At 48.6% G+C, this 22,569-nt stretch overlaps 1 protein-coding gene across 6 annotated transcripts in view; it reads left to right on the top strand.

The window, feature by feature from the left end:
* LOC135006019 (uncharacterized) overlaps window positions 1-22,569 on the top strand; it is a 425,336-nt gene that overhangs the window by 188,210 nt on the left and 214,557 nt on the right. For 5 of the 6 annotated variants that reach the window (XM_063951982.1, XM_063951983.1, XM_063951988.1 and 2 more), the window contains exons 6-7: window positions 1,110-1,162; window positions 16,737-16,771. In XM_063951982.1, the coding sequence (XP_063808052.1) occupies window positions 1,110-1,162; window positions 16,737-16,771 (88 nt within the window). The remainder of the gene's footprint in view (window positions 1-1,109; window positions 1,163-16,736; window positions 16,772-22,569) is intronic. The other variant, XM_063951984.1, reaches the window with a different exon arrangement.

The raw sequence follows: 22,569 nt of genomic DNA, 5'->3' as shown, positions 1-22,569 counted from the left end.
TCCGCAGTTTCTGCCGAAGGTGGTGTCATCCTTTCATTTGAACCAACCTATTGTGGTGCCTGCGGCTACTCGTGACTTGGAGGATTCCAAGTTGCTTGATGTAGTCAGGGCTTTAAAGATTTATGTAGCCAGAACGGCTGGAGTCAGAAAAACTGACTTGCTGTTTATCCTGTATGCATCCAACAAGCTGGGTGCTCCTGCTTCAATGCAGACTATTGCTCGCTGGATTTGTAACACGATCCAGCAGGCTCATTCTGCGGCTGGCTTGCCGCATCCAAAATCAGTAAAAGCCCATTCCACAAGGAAAGTGGGCTCTTCTTGGGCGGCTGCCCGAGGGGTCTCGGCATTACAGCTTTGCCGAGCTGCTACTTGGTCGGGTTCAAACACCTTTGCAAAATTCTACAAGTTTGATACCCTGGCTAAGGAGGACCTTGTGTTTGCCCATTCGGTGCTGCAGAGTCATCCGTAGTCTCCCGCCCGTTTGGGAGCTTTGGTATAATCCCCATGGTCCTTACGGAGTCCCCAGCATCCACTAGGACGTTAGAGAAAATAAGATTTTACTCACCGGTAAATCTATTTCTCGTAGTCCGTAGTGGATGCTGGGCGCCCGTCCCAAGTGCGGACTTTCTGCAATACATGTATATAGTTATTGCTTAATAAAGGGTTATGTTATGTGGCATCCGTTGAGTGATGCTTGTTTGTTGTTCATACTGTTAACTGGATGTGTTATCACAAGTTGTACGGTGTGATTGGTGTGGCTGGTATGAGTCTTACCCTGGATTCCAAAATCCTTTCCTTGTAATGTCAGCTCTTCCGGGCACAGTTTCCTTAACTGAGGTCTGGAGGAGGGGCATAGAGGGAGGAGCCAGTGCACACCATTAGTACTAATTCTTTCTTAGAGTGCCCAGTCTCCTGCGGAGCCCGTCTACTCCCCATGGTCCTTACGGAGTCCCCAGCATCCACTACGGACTACGAGAAATAGATTTACCGGTGAGTGAAATCTTATTTTATGTTATTCACAACTTTTCTGACGTATCGCAACAAAAGAAAAATGAAAAAATCTTTATTTGCCCAAGAATGTAATCACAGCAAAACATTTTTCTTTTAAGCAAAACAAAAAGAAAATCATGGAAAGGAAACATGGAAAGAGCAAAACGCAAAGGTAATATTTCTTTTTCATGTAATATGATTTGAAATAACTAATCAGTTTCCCTTTTCACTTAAAGGTGCAGGTTAACTTTGTTCTTTCAATGTCATGACATTTCCACTTTGATTAGTGCATGCATGGATTCATAGATTGCAATCCTGAATTAGAAATCCAGCAATGTAAATGACATGACAGTAGAGTTTCAGGGAATCTGTTCCATTATATCAAATACATTTTCAGGTAATTTTTACCCTTAAATTAGTATTATTAATTACTACTTATTACTAATTTATTTGGCAGTAGGCTATAGTAATATAATTATCTTTAATATTATGTCATCTGAGATAAGATTAATGTAACTGTTACTCTTAAATATAAGCATTTTTCAAGCAACATCTGAGAGATTTCAGTATCCTGCTCGCTGCCATCCACGTTTCTGCAGGGGCTTGAGGATGCGCTGAATCACGTTATTGTGGTCCTGCTCGCCGCTTTACAGTACCAGGAATCGCAGCTTTGTATAGCGGAGGCGGCTACCTGACCATCCCAGTCCTGTTTTTTGCCAGATGTTGTTCCTGATTATTGACCCAGCCTTTTTGGACTTTGCTCTCCGTCTGCTAGATAATAGAGAGGCCAATCCGGAGCCGTTTTTTCAATCCCGGGGAATGGGATTGAAAAACAGTCAATCCCAGGATTTCCGGGATACCTGGGATTAGGTTGCCAATGTCCCACCCACCCAGCACCCTCTCCACCCCACCATAATTTATTATCCTCTATTCAGGATGGTGGGTCCACTTACAGAGGACTGCGGTGCTGTGCAGTGAGGTGTGGGCAGTCCGGGCAGCACACGTGTCTGATGTGAGGCTGCACAGCGTGACCTCTGACTTCATGTCACGTTGTGCAGTGTGCACAGCTGGGGGCAGGGGGAGCCGGGCAGCGTCTGAGCCTGCTTAAGACGCTCAATGCTGCTCGGCACTGAAAATAAAAGGGGGCTGGCTAATCCCGAAATCCCCGGGATTGGAAGCTCCAATCCTGGGATTGAATCCTGGACAATTTTAGGCCTAAATCCCGGGATCCCGCCAATCCCGGGATTGGCCACCATACTAGATAACACATCCGTGACTTCTGCCTCTGACCCTTGGCCTGTCCTGACTATTCTCCTGTCTGGTACTTAGGAGCTGTCTCCTCCATCCATAAATAAATTGATGCCGAGTCACCTCATCCAATTTACTGTTTCTACTATGATTAAATAACAATGACAACAATGCTAGACTGCATTTGTTATATTTATTGCAAACCATGGGTAATACAATAGGGATAGGCTTGCTTTCTTCCTATCAACCCTGACAGAGAATTGTACATTCTATGGATTCATCTTTTCTATGCCCCCTTGAAGCATCATACTTGTCACTTATCCAATAATGTTATCCAAAGGTGCAAAAACTTTGTTCTTGGAGTGAAATATTAAGTTAGTGGCTTTAAATAAAGAGTACAATTTATTCTCATAGTTAGCCTTCCAGCAATTAGGTAAGGATTCTTTACTCTAGAAGTAGTGCCTCGAAATTCAGAATACGCCACACAGCAGTGCCACCTGTTCGTAATATGACACACATCTGTGCCCCATATTCATAGAACAGCACACATAATTGTCTTCAATTGATACTATTCTACAGAATAGTGCCCTCAATTCATAATATACCACTAATCTGTGTCTCATATTCATAATACATCACACAATAGTACCCCCAATTAATACTATTCTTCAGAATAGAGCCCCAATTGAAAATATACCTCAAAACAGTGCCCTGAATTCATAATATGACATACAAATGTGTCCCTCTAAGGTGTTGCTCCAATGCCACTTACAACTAGCGGCATATCGGGGAGTATCCATCCATACACATGCTCCTGGTAGGCATACCTTACAGTAGGAGCCAGTGGGTCGCATGCACCCAGTGGCCATTCACTTCTATGGGAGCCTGGCATGCCACAATATGTAAGCATTTTGATCCCACTACAGCAAGCTGCTATACCCAGCAAAGCTGTACTTCTGTCCCCATAAAGGAAATACATGTGTGTACTTCAGACCAGGTTGTTGCAGATACAGCGTGCAGGCAGAAGCAGTGGATTCCATATTCAGTCGTAAATGGCTGGAGGTCAGCATAGGATGATGCTCACACACCCCAGTTTTGAGAGTAGGCGGTGCAGCATAAACCTTTGCTCAAACAACTGTTGTCAGCTTAGCATACAGCGTAGGTGCTTTCAGCAGTTTCATGCAGCGGGCACCCTGTTAGAAAGGTGACCAAATTGCTGCAAGTGGCCAAATGCAGTCCATAGTTTGGACGCCCCTGGTGTATTTCAGTTGTGAATTTAGTAATACACAGTCACTGCATTATAGCATAATATATGATAGATGGTTCGTACTCCAATTATGAATCCTAAGCTCACATGTGATCTGTAAATGTATTATTGATAAAGATTCCAGCCATGATGACACAATGTAAATCAGCATGTCTTAAGTAACTGTACACTCATGTCTGTATGTCAGATCAGGAGTCAGATTATTGTAAGTAATGTCTTAAATTGCATCTCTCAAAACGGACTAACCATTAGGCCTCTCCTGTTGTCATTAGAGAGTGTCTTGTGGTAGTATATCCTCGCCGCATTTGAAGAAACCAGCAAAAATAAGATTTTACTTACCGATAAATCTATTTCTCATAGTCCGTAGTGGATGCTGGGGACTCCGTCAGGACCATGGGGAATAGCGGCTCCGCAGGAGACAGGGCACAAAAAGTAAGCTTTTAGGATCACATGGTGTGTACTGGCTCCTCCCCCTATGACCCTCCTCCAAGCCTCAGTTAGGTACTGTGCCCGGACGAGCGTACATAATAAGGAAGGATATTGAATCCCGGGTAAGACTCATACCAGCCACACCAATCACACCGTACAACTTGTGATTTGAACCCAGTTAACAGTATGATAACAACGAAGGAGCCTCTGAAAAGATGGCCCACAACAATAATAACCCGATTTTTGTAACAATAATTATGTACAAGTAATGCAGACAATCCGCACTTGGGACGGGCGCCCAGCATCCACTACGGACTATGAGAAATAGATTTATCGGTAAGTAAAATCTTATTTTCTCTAACGTCCTAGTGGATGCTGGGGACTCCGTCAGGACCATGGGGATTATACCAAAGCTCCCAAACGGGCGGGAGAGTGCGGATGACTCTGCAGCACCGAATGAGAGAACTCCAGGTCCTCCTCAGCCAGGGTATCAAATTTGTAGAATTTTACAAACGTGTTCCCCCCTGACCACGTAGCTGCTCGGCAAAGTTGTAAAGCCGAGACCCCTCGGGCAGCCGCCCAAGATGAGCCCACCTTCCTTGTGGAATGGGCATTTACAGATTTTGGCTGTGGCAGGCCTGCCACAGAATGTGCAAGCTGAATTGTACTACAAATCCAACGAGCAATAGTCTGCTTAGAAGCAGGAGCACCCAGCTTTTTGGGTGCATACAATATAAACAGCAAGTCAGACTTTCTGACTCCAGCCGTCCTGGAATTATATATATATATATATATATTTTCAGGGCCCTGACAACGTCTAGCAACCTGGAGTCCTCCAAGTCCCTAGTAGCCGCAGGCACCACAATAGGTTGTTTCAGGTGAAACGCTGACACCACCTTAGGAAGAAACTGGGGACGAGTCCGCAGTTCTGCCCTGTCCGAATGGAAAATCAAATATGGGCTTTTGTAAGACAAAGCCGCCAATTCTAACACTCGCCTGGCCGAGGCCAGGGCCAACAGCATGGTCACTTTCCATGTGAGATATTTCAAATCCACAGATTTGAGCGGTTCAAACCAATATGATTTGAGGAATCCCAACCCTACGTTGAGATCCCACGGTGCCACTGGAGGCACAAAAGGGGCTGTATATGCAATACTCCCTTGACAAATGTCTGGACTTCAGGAACTGAAGCCAATTCTTTCTGGAAGAAAATCTACAGGGCCGAAACTTGAACCTTAATGGACCCCAATTTGAGGCTCATAGACACTCCTGTTTGCAGGAAGTGCAGAAATCGACCTAGTTGAAATTTCTTCGTGGGGCCTTCCTGGCCTCACCCACGCAACATATTTTCACCACATGTGGTGATAACGTTGTGCGGTCACCTCCTTCCTGGCTTTGACCAGGGTAGGTATGACCTCTTCCGGAATGCCTTTTCCCTTAGGATCCGGCGTTCAACCGCCATGCCGTCAAACGCAGCCGCGGTAAGTCTTGGAACAGACATGGTACTTGCTGAAGCAAGTCCCTTCTTAGCTCCCGAGGCCATTAGTCCTCTGTGAGCATCTCTTGAAATTCCGGGTACCAAGACCCTCTTGGCCAATCCGGAGCCACGAGTATAGTTCTTACTCCTCTACGTCTTATAATTCTCAATACCTTGGTTATGAGAAGCAGAGGAGGGAACACATACACCGACTGTTACACCCACGGTGTTACCAGGACATCCACAGCTATCGCCTGAAGGTCTCGTGACCTGGCGCAATACCTGTCCCGTTTTTTGTTCGGGCGGGATGCCATCATGTCCACCTTTGGTCTTTCCCAACGGTTCACAATCATGCGGAAAACTTCCCGATGAAGTTCCCACTCTCCCGGGTGGAGGTCGTGCCTGCTGAGGAAGTCTGCTTCCCAGTCGTCCACTCCCGGAATGAACACTGCTGACAGTGCTATCACATGATTTTCCGCCTAGCGAAAAATCCTTGCAGTTTTGCCACTGCCCTCCTGCTTCTTGTGCCGCCCTTTCTGTTTACGTGGGCGACTGCCGTGATGTTATCCCACTGGATCAATACCGGCTGACCTTGAAGCAGAGGTCTTGCTAAGTTTAGAGCATTATAAATTTGCTCTTAGCTCCAGTATATTTATGTGGAGAGAATTCTCCAGACTTGATCACACTCCCTGGAAATTTTTTCCCTGTGTGACTGCTCTCCAGCCTCTCAGGCTGGCCTCCGTGGTCACCAGCACCCAATCCTGAATGCCGAATCTGCGGCCCTCTAGAAGATGAGCACTCTGTAATCACCACAGGAGAGACACCCTTGTCCTTGGATATAGGGTTATCCGCTGATGCATCTGAAGATGCGATCCGGACCATTTGTCCAGCAGATCCCACTGAAGAGTTCTTGCGTGAAATCTGCCGAATGGAATCGCTTCGTAATAAGCCACCATTTTTCCCAGGACTCTTGTGCAATGATGCACTGACACTTTTCCTGGTTTTAGGAGGATCCCGATTAGCTCGGATAACTCCCTGGCTTTCTCCTCTGGGAGAAACACCTTTTTCTGGACTGTGTCCAGAATCATCCCTAGGACCAGCAGACGTGTCGTCGGAACAACTGCGGTTTTGGAATATTTAGAATCCACCCGTGTTGTCGTAGAACTACTTGAGATAGTGCTACTCCGACCTCCAACTGTTCTCTGGACCTTGTTCTTATCAGGAAGTCGTCCATTTTCTTTGAAGACGAATCCTCATTTCGGTCATTACCTTGGTAAGGACCCGGGGTGCCTTGGACAATCCAACGGCATCGTCTGAAACTGATAGTGACAGTTCTGTACCACGAACCTGAGGTACCCTCGGTGAGAAAGGCAAATTTTTGGGACATGGAGGGTAAGCATCCCTGATGTCCCGGGACACCATATAGTCCCCTTCTTCCCGGTTCGCTATCACTGCTCTGAGTGACTCCATCTGGATTTGAACTTTTGTAAGTGTTCAAATATTTCAGATTTAGAATAGGTCTCACCTAGCCTTCTGGCTTCAGTACCACCATATAGTGTGGAATAATACCCCTTTCCTTGTTGTAGGAGGGGTACTTTGATTATCACCTGCTGGGAATACAGCTTGTGAATTGTTTTCAATACTGCCTCCCTGTCGGAGGGAGACATTGGTACAGCAGACTACAGGAACCTGCGAGGGGGAAACGTCTCGACATTCCAATCTGTACCCTTTGGATACTACTTGTAGGATCCAGGGGTCCTGTACGGTCCCAGCGTCATGCTGAGAACTTGGTAGAAGCGTTGGAGGGCTTCTGTTCCTGGGAATGGGCTGCCTGCTGCAGTCTTCTTCCCTTTCCTCTATCCCTGGGCAGATATGACTCTTATAGGGACGAAAGGACTGAGGCTGAAAAGACGGTGTCTTTTTCTGCAGAGATGTGACTTAGGGTAAAAAACGGTGGATTTTCCAGCAGTTGCCGTGACCACCAGGTCCCATGGACCGACCCCAAATAACTCCTCCCCTTTATACGGCAATACATCTTTGTGCCGTTTGGAATCTGCATCACCTGACCACTGTCGTGTCCATAAACATCTTCTTGCAGATATGGACATCGCATTTACTCTTGATGCCAGAGTGCAAATATCCCTCTGCGCATCTCGCATATATAGAAATGTATCCTTTAAATGCTCTATAGTCAATAAAATACTGTCCCTGTCAAGGGTATCAATATTTTTAGTCAGGGAATCCGACCAAGCCACCTCAGCTCTGCACATCCAGGCTGAGGCGATCGCTGGTCGCAGTATAACACCAGCATGTGTGTGTATACTTTTTAGGATATTTTCCAGCCTCCTATCAGCTGGCTCCTTAAGTACGGCCCTATCTGTAGATGGTACCGCCACTTGTTCTGATAAGCATGTGAGCGCCTTATCCACCCTAAGGGGTGTTTCCCAACGCGCCCTAACTTCTGGCGGGAAAGGGTATACCGCCAATAATTTTCTATCGGGGGAAACCCACGCATCATCACACACTTCATTTAATTTATCTGATTCAGGAAAGACTACAGGTAGTTTTTTCACATCCCACATAATACCCTTTTTTGTGGTACTTGTAGTATCAGAAATATGTAACACCTCCTTCATTGCCCTTAACGTGTGGCCCTAAAGGAAAATACGTTTGTTTCTTCACCGTCGACACTGAAATCAGTGTCCGTGTCTGGGTCTGTGTCGACCGACTGAGGTAAATGGGCGTTTTACAGCCCCTGACGGTGTTTGAGACGCCTGGACAGGTACTAATTTGTTCGCCGGCCATCTCATGTCGTCAACCGGCTTGCAGCGTGTTGACATTATCACGTAATTCCATAAATAAGCCATCCATTCCGGTGTCGACTCCCTAGAGAGTGACATCACCATTACAGGCAATTTGCTCCGCCTCCTCACCAACATTTTCCTCATACATGTCGACACACACGTACCGACATACAGCACACACATAGGGAATGCTCTGATAGAGGACAGGACCCACTAGCCCTTTGGGGAGACAGAGGGAGAGTTTGCCAGCACACACCAAAACGCTATAATTATATAGGGACAACCTTTATATAAGTGTTCCTCCCTTATAGCATTTAATATATATTCATATCGCCAAATCAGTGCCCCCCCTCTCTGTTTTAACCCTGTTTCTGTAGTGCAGTGCAGGGGAGAGCATGGGAGCCTTCCCACCAGCATTTCTGTGAGGGAAAATGGCGCTGTGTGCTGAGGAGAATAGGCCCCGCCCCCTTTTCGGCGGGCTTCTTCTCCGGAGTTTGTGATATCTGGCAGGGGTTAAATACATCCATATAGCCTCAAGGGCTATATGTGATGTATTTTTCGCCATACAGGTATTATACATTGCTGCCCAGGGCGCCCCCCCCCCCGCGCCCTGCACCCTCCGTGACCGCTGTGTGAAGTGTGCTGACAACAATGGCGCACAGCTGCAGTGCTGTGCGCTACCTGATGAAGACTGAAAGTCTTCTGCCGCCTGGTTCCGGACCTCTTCAATCTTCAGCATCTGCAAGGGGGGTCGGCGGCGCGGTCCGGGACGAACCCCAGGGCGAGACCTGTGTTCCGACTCCCTCTGGAGCTAATGGTGTCCAGTAGCCTAAGAAGCCAATCCATCCTGCACGCAGGTGAGTTCACTTCTCTCCCCTAAGTCCCTCGATGCAGTGAGCCTGTTGCCAGCAGGACTCACTGAAAATAAAGAACCTAAAAACTTTTTCTAAGCAACTCTTTAAGAGAGCCACCTAGATTGCACCCTGCTCGGACGGGCACAAAAACCTAACTGAGGCTTGGAGGAGGGTCATAGGGGGAGGAGCCAGTACACACCATGTGATCCTAAAAGCTTACTTTTTGTGCCCTGTCTCCTGCGGAGCCGCTATTCCCCATGGTCCTGACGGAGTCCCCAGCATCCACTAGGACGTTAGAGAAATAACGTTTATGTTACAGAGAGATAGTCCTCCTAACAGTCCACCGACATTAATAGGCATTATGGGGAGCTTGTTGCTGACATGGACTCCATCTGTATTTAGATATTATAGATCTTTCTTTCTGTAACGGATTCTCTGGTTGGTATAAATTGTATTGCGCTATAATCCAGTTATGATACTATATAATTGAGGCAGGCACAGGTCCCCCCCCCATTCATACACTCACATGTTTTGCTGAGTTATGCTTGAATTTTGGGGTTGCATTCGGCATCCTGGTGGTCTGGATGCTGGTGATCATGTGACCAAGGGCGTAATCCCGACACCACTCGGTGTCAGACTGATGCTTGAACGCTGACTGCCAGAATGATGAAGGTGAGTATTGGGGTTAGGTTTAAGGCTCATGTGGGGAGGGTTAGGGTTAAGATCTAGGGGGGGGCTTAGGCACTAGGGAGGTGGTTAGCCATAGCCGTCACCCCTCCGAGGGGTTAGTCCTAGCAAAACTGATTAGCCCTAGCCGCCACCCTCCAAGGGTTAGGATAGTGGGCAGGAGATGGGTAAAATACCACTGTTTGATGTAAGGATCCTCACTGTCAGGTTACCGCGGCCGGTCATGTGACCGCCAGCATCCCGACCGCCATTATTTCATACCGAACCCAAACTTTGTCCCATGAGATACTTATTAAATTGTTTTTGCTCTCTTAAGGCCTTATTCGGAGCTGAATGTAGCCGCTTCTCTCTGAAAGCCGGGGTCTTGCCATCTGCGCAGCTGCCGCAGTGTGCGTGTGCAGACTGTCGTGATGCGATTGCATCCCGGAATGATGCAGTCGCGTCATGATTGACAGGGGATGGGCGTCCAGGGGCAGTGACGCGCTTTTGGGGGGGAGGAGGGCAGGAAACACATGCGTGTGTCATGGGCGTTTTCTGGGACGGCCGATGACGTTGCCCGCGTTTCCTGCGATAGGAAACATGGCGGCGGAACCCCTTCCTATGCATCCATGCTGCATAGGCAGGGGTCAACCTCTATTCAATGCGATCACAATTGAATTGCGATCGCTGGGCGGCCTTGCCCTGTGCTGGGCAGCCCCCAGTATGTGAGTAATCTGAGCAATTTCTCCTCTCACATCTACCTCTTTTTTAGTCAGTTTTTATGGTGATTTTCATAAACCACCAGCGGTTTGGAGGATTTCAAACTGACACACATCACCGGCAGTATGAATTTGTAGACAAGCCTGCAACATGTGGGATCACTTAACACTGCCAGTTACATTCACCTTCTTAAGGCCTATTACCACCTACTAGTAGATTTATATTGTATTTGATGGATGTGAACATATATACAAAGGATGAATGTGGCACTGAAAGTCTGGCATGCTAATTACATGGAGTATGAAACCAATTTTCTGTGTTTTAGCTATGTCAGTAGTAACTGATTGAACTGTGGGGGAGATGTACTAAGCCTTGAAAAGTGATACATTTCACAGTGATAAAGTACCAGCCAATCAGCTCCTAACTGCCATGTTACAGACTGGGTTTGAAAAAATAAGAATTTACTCACCGGTAATTCTATTTCTCGTAGTCCGTAGTGGATGCTGGGAACTCCGTAAGGACCATGGGGAATAGACGGGCTCCGCAGGAGACTGGGCACTCTAAAAGAAAGATTAGGTACTATCTGGTGTGCACTGGCCCCTCCTCCAGACCTCAGTTAAGGAAACTGTGCCCGGAAGAGCTGACACAACAAGGAAAGGATTTTGAATCCCGGGTAAGACTCATACCAGCCACACCAATCACACCGTACAACTCGTGATAACCATACCCAGTTAACAGTATGAACAACAACTGAGCCTCAGTAACAGATGGCTCATAACAATAACCCTTTAGTTAAGCAATAACTATATACATGTATTGCAGAGAGTTCGCACTTGGGACGGGCGCCCAGCATCCACTACGGACTACGAGAAATAGAATTACCGGTGAGTAAATTCTTATTTTCTCTGACGTCCTAGTGGATGCTGGGAACTCCGTAAGTACCATGGGGATTATACCAAAGCTCCCAAACGGGCGGGAGAGTGCGGATGACTCTGCAGCACCGAATGAGCAAAGGCAAGGTCCTCCTCAGCCAGGGTATCAAACTTGTAGAACTTAGCAAATGTGTTTGAACCCGACCAAGTAGCAGCTCGGCAAAGCTGTAAAGCCGAGACCCCTCGGGCAGCCGCCCAAGAAGAGCCCACCTTCCTTGTGGAATGGGCTTTCACTGATTTAGGATGCGGCAATCCTGCCGCAGAATGAGCTTGCTGAATCGTGTTACAGATCAAGCGCGCAATAGTTTGCTTTGAAGCAGGAGCACCCAGCTTGTTGGGTGCATGCAGGATAAACAGCGAGTCAGTTTTCCTGACTCCAGCCGTCCTGGCTACATAGATTTTCAAAGCCCTGACTACATCTAGTAACTTGGAGTCCTCCAAGTCCCGAGTAGCCGCAGGCACCACAATAGGTTGGTTCAAATGAAACGCTGATACCACCTTAGGGAGAAATTGGGGACGGGTCCTCAATTCTGCCCTGTCCATATGGAAAATCAGATAAGGGCTTTTACAAGACAAAGCCGCCAATTCTGACACACGCCTAGCCGAAGCTAAGGCCAATAGCATGACCACTTTCCACGTGAGATATTTTAGCTCCACGGTCTTAAGTGGCTCAAACCAGTGGGATTTCAGGAAACCCAACACAACGTTAAGATCCCAAGGTGCCCCTGGAGGCACAAAAGGGGGCTGAATATGCAGCACTCCCTTAACAAACGTCTGAACTTCAGGCAGTGAAGCCAGTTCTTTTTGAAAGAAAATAGATAGGGCCGAAATCTGGACCTTTATGGATCCTAATTTTAGGTCCATAGTCACTCCTGACTGTAGGAAGTGCAGGAATCGACCCAGCTGGAATTCCTCTGTAGGTGCCTTCCTGGCCTCACACCAAGCAACATATTTTTCGCCATATACGGTGATAATGTTGTGCTGTCACGTCTTTCCTAGCCATTATCAGCGTAGGAATCACTTCATCTGGAATGCCCTTTTCCGTTAGGATCCGGCGTTCAACCGCCATGCCGTCAAACGCAGCCGCGGTAAGTCTTGGAACAGACAGGGCCCCTGCTGTAACAGATCCTGTCTGAGAGGCAGAGGCCATGGTTCCTCTGAGATCATTTCTTGTAGTTCTGGGTACCAAGTTCTTCTTGGCCAATCCGGAACGATGAGTATAGTTCTTACTCCTCTCTTTCTTACTATCCTCAGTACCTTGGGTATGAGAGGAAGAGGAGGGAACACATAAACCGACTGGTACACCTACGGTGTCACTAGTGCGTCCACAGCTATCGCCTGAGGGTCCCTTGACCTGGCGCAATATTTTTTTAGCTTTTTGTTGAGGCGGGACGCCATCATGTCCACCTGTGGCCGTTCCCAACGGTTTACATTCTGCGTGAAGACTTCTGGATGAAGTCCCCACTCTCCCGGGTGGAGGTCGTGCCTGCTGAGGAAGTCTGCTTCCCAGTTGTCCACTCCCGGAATGAACACTGCTGACAGTGCTAGCACGTGATTTTCCGCCCATCGGAGAATCCTTGTGGCTTCTGCCATCGCCATCCTGCTACTTGTGCCGCCCTGTCGGTTTACATGGGCGACCGCCGTGATGTTGTCTGTTTGAATCAGCACTGGTTGGTTCTGAAGCAGGGGCTCTGCTTGACTCAGGGCGTTGTAAATGGCCCTTAGTTCCAGTATATTTATGTGTAGTGAAGTCTCCTGACTTGACCACAGTCCCTGGAAGTTCCTTCCCTGAGTGACTGCCCCCCATCCTCGGAGGCTTGCGTCCGTGGTCACTAGGACCCAGTCCTGTATGCCGAATCTGCGGCCCTCGAGAAGATGAGCTCTCTGCAGCCACCACAGCAGAGACACCCTGGCCCTTGGGGACAGGGTGATCAACCGATGCATCTGAAGATGCGATCCGGACCATTTGTCTAACAGATCCCACTGAAAGATCCTTGCATGGAACCTGCCGAAGGGAATTGCTTCGTAAGAAGCCACCATTTTTCTCAGGACTCGTGTGCAGTGATGCACCGACACCTGTTTTGGTTTCAGGAGGTCCCTGACCAGAGATGACAATTCCTGGGCCTTCTCCACCGGGAGAAACACCTTCTTCTGTTCTGTGTCCAGAATCATGCCCAGGAAGAGCAGACGCGTCGCAGGAATCAGCTGCGACTTTGGGATATTCAGAATCCAGCCGTGCTGTAGCAACACTTCCCGAGAAAGTGCTACGCTGACTAACAACTGCTCTCTGGACCTCGCCTTTATAAGGAGATCGTCCAAGTACGGGATAATTATAACTACCTTCTTCCGAAGGAGTATCATCATTTTGGCCATTACCTTGGTAAATACTCTCGGTGCCGTGGACAGACCAAATGGCAACGTCTGGAATTGGTAATGACAATCCTGTACCACAAACCTGAGGTACTCCTGGTGAGGTGGGTAAACGGGGACATGCAAGTAAGCATCCTTGATGTCCAGCGACACCATAAAATCCCCCTCTTCCAGGCTTGCAATAACCGCCCTGAGCGATTCCATTTTGAAATTGAACTTCCTTATATAAGTGTTCAAGGATTTTAAATTTAGAATGGGTCTCACCGAACCGTCTGGTTTCGGTACCACAAACATTGTGGAATAGTAACCCCGTCCCTGTTGACGGAGGGGAACCTTGATTATCACCTGCTGGAGGTACAGCTTGTGAATTGCCGCCAGTACTACCTCCCTTTCCCTGGGAGCAGCTGGCAAGGCTGATTTGAGGTAACGGCGAGGGGGAGTCGCCTCGAACTCCAGCTTGTATCCCTGAGATACAATTTGAACAGCCCAAAGATCCACTTGTGAGCGAACCCACTAGTTGCTGAAGTTTCGGAGACGCGCCCCCACCGCACCCGGCTCCGCTTGTGGAGCCCCAGCGTCATGGACTTAGAGGAAGCGGGGGAGGATTTTTGTTCCTGGGAACTGGCTGCCTGGTGCAGCTTCTTTCCTCTACCCCTGCCTCTGGGCAGAAAGGATGCGCCTCTGATCCGCTTGCCTTTCTGAGGCCGAAAGGACTGTACATGATAATACGGTGCTTTCTTAGGCTGTGAGGGAACCTGAGGTAAAAAAGTTGACTTCCCGGCTGTTGCCGTGGATACGAGGTCCGAGAGACCGTCCCCAAACAATTCCTCACCCTTATAAGGCAAAACCTCCATGTGTCTTTTAGAATCAGCATCACCTGTCCACTGCCGAGTCCATAATACTCTCCTGGCAGAAATGGACATTGCATTAATTCTAGATGCCAGCAGGCAAATGTCCCTCTGTGCATCCCGCATTTATAAGACGACGTCTTTTATATGTTCTATGGTTTGCAAAATAGTATCCCTGTCGAGGGAATCAATGTTGTCTGACAGGGTATCAGACCATGCGGCTGCAGCACTACACATCCATGCTGAAGCAATAGCAGGTCTCAGTATAGTACCTGAGTGTGTATACACAGACTTCAGGATAGCTTCCTGCTTTCTATCCGCAGGCTCCTTTAAGGCGGCCGTATCCTGAGACGGCAGTGCCACCTTTTTTGATAAGCGTGTGAGCGCTTTGTCCACCCTAGGGGATGTTTCCCAACGTAACCTATCCGTTGGCGGGAAAGGGTACGCCATCAGTAACCTCTTAGAAATCACTAGTTTCTTATCGGGGGAACTCCACGCTTCCTCACACAATTCATTTAATTCATCGGATGGGGGAAAAGTCACTGGCTGCTTTTCCTCCCCAAACATAATACCCTTCTTGGTAGTAACCGGGTTAATATCAGAAATGTGCAATACATTTTTCATTGCAGTAATCATGCATCTGATGGCTTTAGTAGACTGTGCATTTGTCTCATCCTCATCTACACTGGAGTCAGACTCCGTGTCGACATCTGTGTCTACCATCTGAGCTAGCGGGCGTTTATGAGCCCCTGATGGCCTCTGAGACGCCTGGGCAGGCGCGGGTTGAGACCCCGGCTGTCCCAAGGCTGCTGCGTCATCGAACCTTTTATGTAAGGAGTTGACACTGTCTGTTAAGACCTTCCACATATCCATCCAATCCGGTGTCGGCCCCGTCGGGGGCGACACCACACTTATCTGCCCTTGCTCCGCCTCCACGTAACCCTCCTCATCAAACATGTCGACACAGCCGTACCGACACACCGCACACACACAGGGAATGCTCGGACTGAGGACAGGACCCCACAAAGTCCTTTGGGGAGACAGAGAGAGAGTATGCCAGCACACACCACAGCGCTATATAACACAGGGATTTTCACTATAATGAGTGATTTTTCCCAATAGCTGCTTAATATATATTATTTGCGCCTAAATTTATGTGCCCCCCCTCTCTTTTTTACCCTTCTTGTATCAGGAATACTGCAGGGGAGAGCCTGGGTAGCTACTTCCAGCGGAACTGTGAAGGAAAAATGGCGCTGGTGTGCTGAGGAAGAAGGCCCCGCCCCCTCAGCGGCAGGCTTCTCCCTGCAGTTTCTGACTGAAAAATGGCGGGGGTTTTACACATATACAGTCACAGACTGTATTATGTGTATTTTTATGCCAAAAGGTATTTTATTGCTGCCCAGGGCGCCCCCCCCCCCCAGCGCCCTGCACCCTACAGTGACCGGAGTGTGTGGTGTGCAGTGGGAGCAATGGCGCACAGCTGCAGTGCTGTGCGCTACCTTAATGAAGACCGGAGTCTTCTGCCGCCGATTTCATCTCCTTCTCTTCTGTCTTCTGGCTCTGCAAGGGGGACGGCGGCGCGGCTCCGAGAACGGACGATCGAGGTCAGGCCCTGTGTTCGAACCCTCTGGAGCTAATGGTGTCCAGTAGCCTAAGAAGCACAAGCTAGCTGCACGCATGTAGGTTTGCTTCTCTCCCCTCAGTCCCACGTAGCAGTGAGTCTGTTGCCAGCAGATCTCACTGAAAATAAAAAACCTAACAAATACTTTCTTTTCTAGCAAGCTCAGGAGAGCCCACTAGGTGCATCCAGCTCTGGCCGGGCACAGATTCTAACTGAGGTCTGGAGGAGGGGCATAGAGGGCGGAGCCAGTGCACACCAGATAGTACCTAATCTTTCTTTTAGAGTGCCCAGTCTCCTGCGGAGCCCGTCTATTCCCCATGGTCCTTACAGAGTTCCCAGCATCCACTAGGACGTCAGAGAAATGACAGTTAGGAGCTGATTGGCTGGAACTTTATCACCGTGAAATGTATCACTTTTCAAGGTTTAGTACATCTCCCCCTTAGAATCTTATAGAGCACTTGGGATTTATAGTGTAATATTTTGTTTAATACAGTACATCTTTTATTACAGGAAGATAAAGAAAAAAGAAGGGTCATATACTACTGGTGAGATATACCCTAATTGCCAAACTTACATTTTGCGATTATATCAGCTGCATCATTTAAATAGCTGTAGGTATGAAATAGGAACAATTAAATCCATTCAATCCAATTATAAACTTCATAGCACATGTCCATATGTCCAGTACTGTATAGGAATTGATGCATTCAGTTCTGATTATGTGGGACTGTGAGACAGATTTATTAAGCCTGGTGAAGTGATAAAGTGGAAGGTGATAAAGCACCAGCCAATCAGCTCCTAACTGCGATGTCACAGGCTGAGTTGAAAAATGACAGTTAGGAGCTGACTGGCTGGTGCGTTATCACCTTACATTTTATCACTTAACCAGGCTTAATAAATCTGCCCCTGTGTCTTTGATGCAACTACTCATGACAGTAAAAGTAAAATTGTTCTGCCTACTAGTGCTCTTGTTCCAGACCCTTAATTATTTACAAGTTTTAAAAAAACATTTTGAACTAAGGTTGTGCTCATTAACTACTCATTTTAGTATACATATAATGTGTGTCACACATATAAAAAAAAAATGTCAGAAAATGCAGCCCACCGAATGTGATGGCAAACACCCAGTCACTGCCAACTCAGTGTAAAAATCATATAGCATACTACCGTAGCCAGGAGTGCTACCCCGCTGTGTCCCCTGTCTGTACGGAGGAAATCCTGCTGCCGTACCCTGGGAGTGTTGTTGTAGTCTGTGACCACCGACATTACTCCTGAAATAGTGCCTGAGCGTGTCGAGTGAGCAGCATTCCGGGGCACATGATCTGTAACTAAAAGTGTGAGGAAAAGAAAGCCCCTCCGCAATAAGGTGGGGGGAAGGTGTATAATGAACAGTGGGGTTTTCTCTGACGTCCTAGTGGATGCTGGGTACTCCGTAAGGACCATGGGGAATAGACGGGCTCCGCAGGAGACTGGGCACTCTAAAAGAAAGATTAGGTACTATCTGGTGTGCACTGGCTCCTCCCTCTATGCCCCTCCTCCAGACCTCAGTTAGAATCTGTGCCCGGCTCGAGCTGGATGCACACTAGGGGCTCTCCTGAGCTCCTAGAAAAGAAAGTATTTATTAGGTGTTTTATTTTCAGTGAGATCTGCTGGCAACAGACTCACTGCTACGAGGGACTTAGGGGAGAGAAGCGAACCTACCTGCTTGCAGCTAGCTTGGGCTTCTAGGCTACTGGACACCATTAGCTCCAGAGGGATCGAACACAGGCCCAGCCTCGGTCGTCCGGTCCCGGAGCCGCGCCGCCGTCCCCCTTGCAGAGCCAGAAGCAAGAAGAACGTCCTGGAAATCGGCGGCTGAAGACTCCGGTCTTCATTAAGGTAGCGTACAGCACTGCAGCTGTGCGCCATTGCTCCCCATGCACACCACATACTCCGGTCACTGATGGGTGCAGGGCGCTGGGGGGGGGACGCCCTGGGCTGCAATTAGATTACCTTAAAATGGCAAAAAACACATAATATAGTCTAATAAACTATATATGTGTAAAAATCCCCTGCAATAATAGTAATATAAAGAGCGGGAGAAGCCCGCCGAAAAAGGGGTGGGGCTATCTCCCTCAGCACACTGGCGCCATTTTCTCTTCACAGCTCCGCTGGAAGGACGCTCCCCAGGCTCTCCCCTGCAGTTTCCAGGCTCAATAGGGTAAAAAAGAGAGGGGGGGGCACTAAATTTAGACGCAAAACTGTGTATTATAGCTGCTATAGGGAAAATCACTTTGTGTAGTGTAAATCCCTGTTTATATAGCGCTGTGGTGTGTGCTGGCATACTCTCTCTCTGTCTCCCCAAAGGACTTTGTGGGGTCCTGTCCTCAGTCAGAACATTCCCTGTGTGTGTTTGCGGTGTGTCGGTACGGCTGTGTCAACATGTTTGATAAGGAGGCTTATGTGGAGGCGGAGCAGGTGCCGATAAATGTGATGTCACCCCCTGCGGGGTCGACACCAGAGTGGATGGATATGTGGAAGGTATTAACCGACAGTGTCAACTCCTTACACAAAAGGCTGGATGACGTAACAGCCGTGGGACAGCCGGCTTCTCAGCCAGTGCCTGCCCAGGCGTCTCAAAGGCCATCAGGGGCTCAAAAACGCCCGCTACCTCAGATGGCAGACACAGATGTCGACACGGAGTCTGACTCCAGTGTCGACGAGGATGAGACATATACACAATCCACAAGGGGCATCCGTTGCATGATTACGGCAATAAAAAATGTGTTGCACATTTCTGACATTAACCCAGGTACCACTAAAAAGGGTATTATGTTTGGGGAGAAAAAGCAACCAGTGGTTTTTCCCCCATCAGATGAGTTGAATGAAGTGTGTGAAGAAGCGTGGGCTTCCCCCGATAAGAAACTAGTGATTTCTAAAAAGTTACTGATGGCGTACCCTTTCCCGCCAGAGGACAGGTTACGCTTGGAGACATCCCCGAGGGTGGATAAAGCGCTCACACGCTTGTCAAAAAAGGTGGCACTGCCGTCTCAGGATACGGCCGCCTTAAAGGAGCCTGCGGATAGAAAGCAGGAGGCTATCCTGAAGTCTGTATATACACACTCAGGTACTATACTGAGACCTGCTATTGCTTCAGCATGGATGTGCAGTGCTGCAGCAGCGTGGTCTGATTCCCTGTCTGATAACATTGATTCCCTTGACAGGGACACTATATTGCTAACCATAGAGCATATTAAAGACGTAGTCTTATCTATGAGAGATGCACAGAGGGATATTTGCCGGCTGGCATCTAGTATAAATGCAATGTCCATCTCTGCCAGGAGAGTATTATGGACTCGGCAGTGGACAGGTGATGCTGATTCTAAAAGGCACATGGAGGTTTTGCCTTATAAGGGTGAGGAATTGTTTGGGGATGGTCTCTCGGACCTCGTATCCACAGCAACAGCTGGGAAATCGACATTTTTACCTCAGGCTCCCTCACAACCTAAGAAAGCACCGTACTATCAGGTACAGTCCTTTCGGCCTCAGAAAGGCAAGCGGATCAAAGGTGCTTCCTTTCTGCCCAGAGGCAGGGGGAGAGGGAAAAAGCTGCACCAGACAGCCAGTTCCCAGGAACAAAAATCCTCCCCTGCTTCTACTACGTCCACCGCATGACGCTGGGGCTTCACAGACGGAGCCAGGTGCGGTGGGGGCGCGTCTCCGGAACTTCAGCGACCAGTGGGTTCGCTCACAGGTGGATCTCTGGGTTCTACAAGTGGTATCTCAGGGATACAAGCTGGAATTCGAGGCGTCTCCCCCTCGCCGTTACCTCAAATCAGCCTTGCCAGCTACTCCCCAGGACAGGGAGGTAGTACTGGCGGCAATTCACAAGCTGTACCTCCAGCAGGTGATAATAAAAGTTCCCCTCCTTCAACAGGGACGGGGTTACTATTCCACAATGTTTGTGGTACCGAAACCAGACGGTTCGGTGAGACCCATTCTAAATTTGAAATCCTTGAACACTTATATAAGGAAGTTCAAGTTCAAAATGGAATCGCTCAGGGCGGTTATTGCAAGCCTGGAAGAGGGGGATTACATGGTATCACTGGACATCATGGATGCTTACCTACATGTCCCCATTTACCTACCTCACCAGGAGTACCTCAAGGTTGTGGTACAGAACTGCCATTACCAATTCCAGACGTTGCCGTTTGGTCTGTCCACGGCACCGAGGGTGTGTTCCAAGGTAATGGTCAAAATGATGATACTCCTTTGAAAGAAGGGAGTTATAATTATCCCGTACTTGGACGATCTCCTTATAAAGGCGAGGTCCAAGGAGCAGTCGTTGATCGGAGTAGCACTATCTCAGGATGTGCTACAACAGCACGGCTGGATTCTGAATATCCCAAAGTCGCAGCTGGTTCCTACGACGCGTCTGCTGATATTGGGCATGTTTCTGGACACAGAACAGAAGAAGGTGTTTTTCCCGAAGGAGAAGGCCAATGAGTTGTCATCTCTGGTCAGAGACCTCCTGAAACCAAAACAGGTGTCGGTGCATCATTGCACGCGAGTCCTGGAAAAGATGGTAGCTTCTTACGAAGCAATTCCCTTCGGCAGGTTCCATGCAAGGAATTTTCAGTGGGACCTGTTAGACAAGTGAGGATCGCATCTTCAGATGCATGGGCTGATCACCCTGTCCCCGAGGGCCAGGGTGTCTCTGCTGTGGTGGCTGCAGAGTGCTCATCTTCTCGAGGGCCACGGATTCGGCATTCAGGACTGGGTCCTGGTGTCCACGGATGCAAGCCTCCGAGGTTGGGGAGCAGTCACTCAGGGAAGAAATTTCCAAGGACAATGGTCGAGTCAGGAGACTTCCCTACACATAAATATTCTGGACCTAGGGGCCATTTACAATGCCCTAAGGCAAGCAGAACCCCTGCTTCAAAACCAGCCGATGCTGATTCAGTCAGACAACATCACGGCTGTCGCCCATTTAAACCGACAAGGCGGCACAAGAAGCAGGATGGCGTTGGCAGAAGCCACAAGGATTCTCCGATGGGCGGAGTATCATGTGCTAACACTGTCAGCAGTGTTCATTCCGGGTGTGGAAAACTAGGAAGCAGACTTCCTCAGCAGGCACGGCCTCCACCCGGGAGAGTGGGGACTTCATCCAGAAGTCTTCACGCAGATTGTGAACCGTTGGGAACGGCCACAGGTGGACATGATGGCGTCCCGCCTCAACAAAAAAGCTAAAAATGTATTGCGCCAGGTCAAGGGACCCTCAGGCGATAGCTGTGGACGCACTAGTGACACCGTGGGCGTACCAGTTGGTTGATGTGTTCCCTCCTCTTCCTCTCATACCCAAGGTACTGAGGATTGTAAATAAAAGAGGAGTAAGAACTATACTCGTAGTTCCGGATTGGCCAAGAAGAACTTGGTACCCAGAACTACAAGAAATGATCTCGGAGGACCCATGGCCTCTGTCTCTCAGACAGGACCTGTTACTGCAGGGGCCCTGTCTGTTCCAAGACTTGCTGCGGTTGAAGGCTTGGCGGTTGAACGCCGGATCCTAACGGAAAAGGGCGAAAGACGCTGCCTGGAGTTCAGACGTTGTTAAGGGAGTGCTGCATATTCAGCCCCCTTTTGTGCCTCCAGTGGCACCTTGGGATCTCAACGTAGTGTTGGATTTCCTAAAATCACATTGTTTTGAGCCACGTCAGAACGTGGAGTTGAAGTATCTCACGTGGAACGTGGTCATATATATATTTGGCCTTGGCTTCGGCTAGGCGTGTGTCAGAATTGGCGGCTTTGTCATGTGAAAGCCTTTATCTGATCTTCCATATGGACAGGGCTGAATTGAGGACTCGTCCCCAATTTCTCCCTAAGGTGGTATCAGCGTTTCATTTGAACCAACCTATTGTGGTACCTGCGGCAACTCGGGACTTGGAGGCCTCCAAGTTGCTGGATGTAGTCCGGGCCCTGAAAATCTATGTTTCCAGGACGGCTAGAGTCAGAAATACTGACTCGCTGTTATCCTGCATGCACCCAACAAGCTGGGTGCTCCTGCTTCTAAGCAGTCTATTGCTCGCTGGATCTGTAGCACGATTCAACTTGCACATTCTGCGGCTGGACTGCCGCATCCTAAATCAGTAAAAGCCCATTCCACGACGAAGGGGGCTCTTCTTGGGCAGCTGCCCAAGGGGTCTCGGCATTACAACTTTGCCGAGCTGCTACCTGGTCGGGGTCAAACACGTTTGCAAAATTCTACAAGTTTGATACCCTGGCTGAGGAGGACCTTGAGTTTGCTCATGCGGTGCTGCAGAGTCATCCGCACTCTCCCGCCCGTTTGGGACCTTTGGTATAATCC

The sequence above is a fragment of the Pseudophryne corroboree genome, chromosome 2, assembly GCF_028390025.1.
Source record: "Pseudophryne corroboree isolate aPseCor3 chromosome 2, aPseCor3.hap2, whole genome shotgun sequence".
NCBI classification, from domain to species: Eukaryota; Metazoa; Chordata; class Amphibia; order Anura; family Myobatrachidae; genus Pseudophryne; species Pseudophryne corroboree.
The sequence above is the reverse complement of the archived record's forward strand: the minus strand, read 5'-3'. Positions and strand labels throughout refer to the sequence as shown.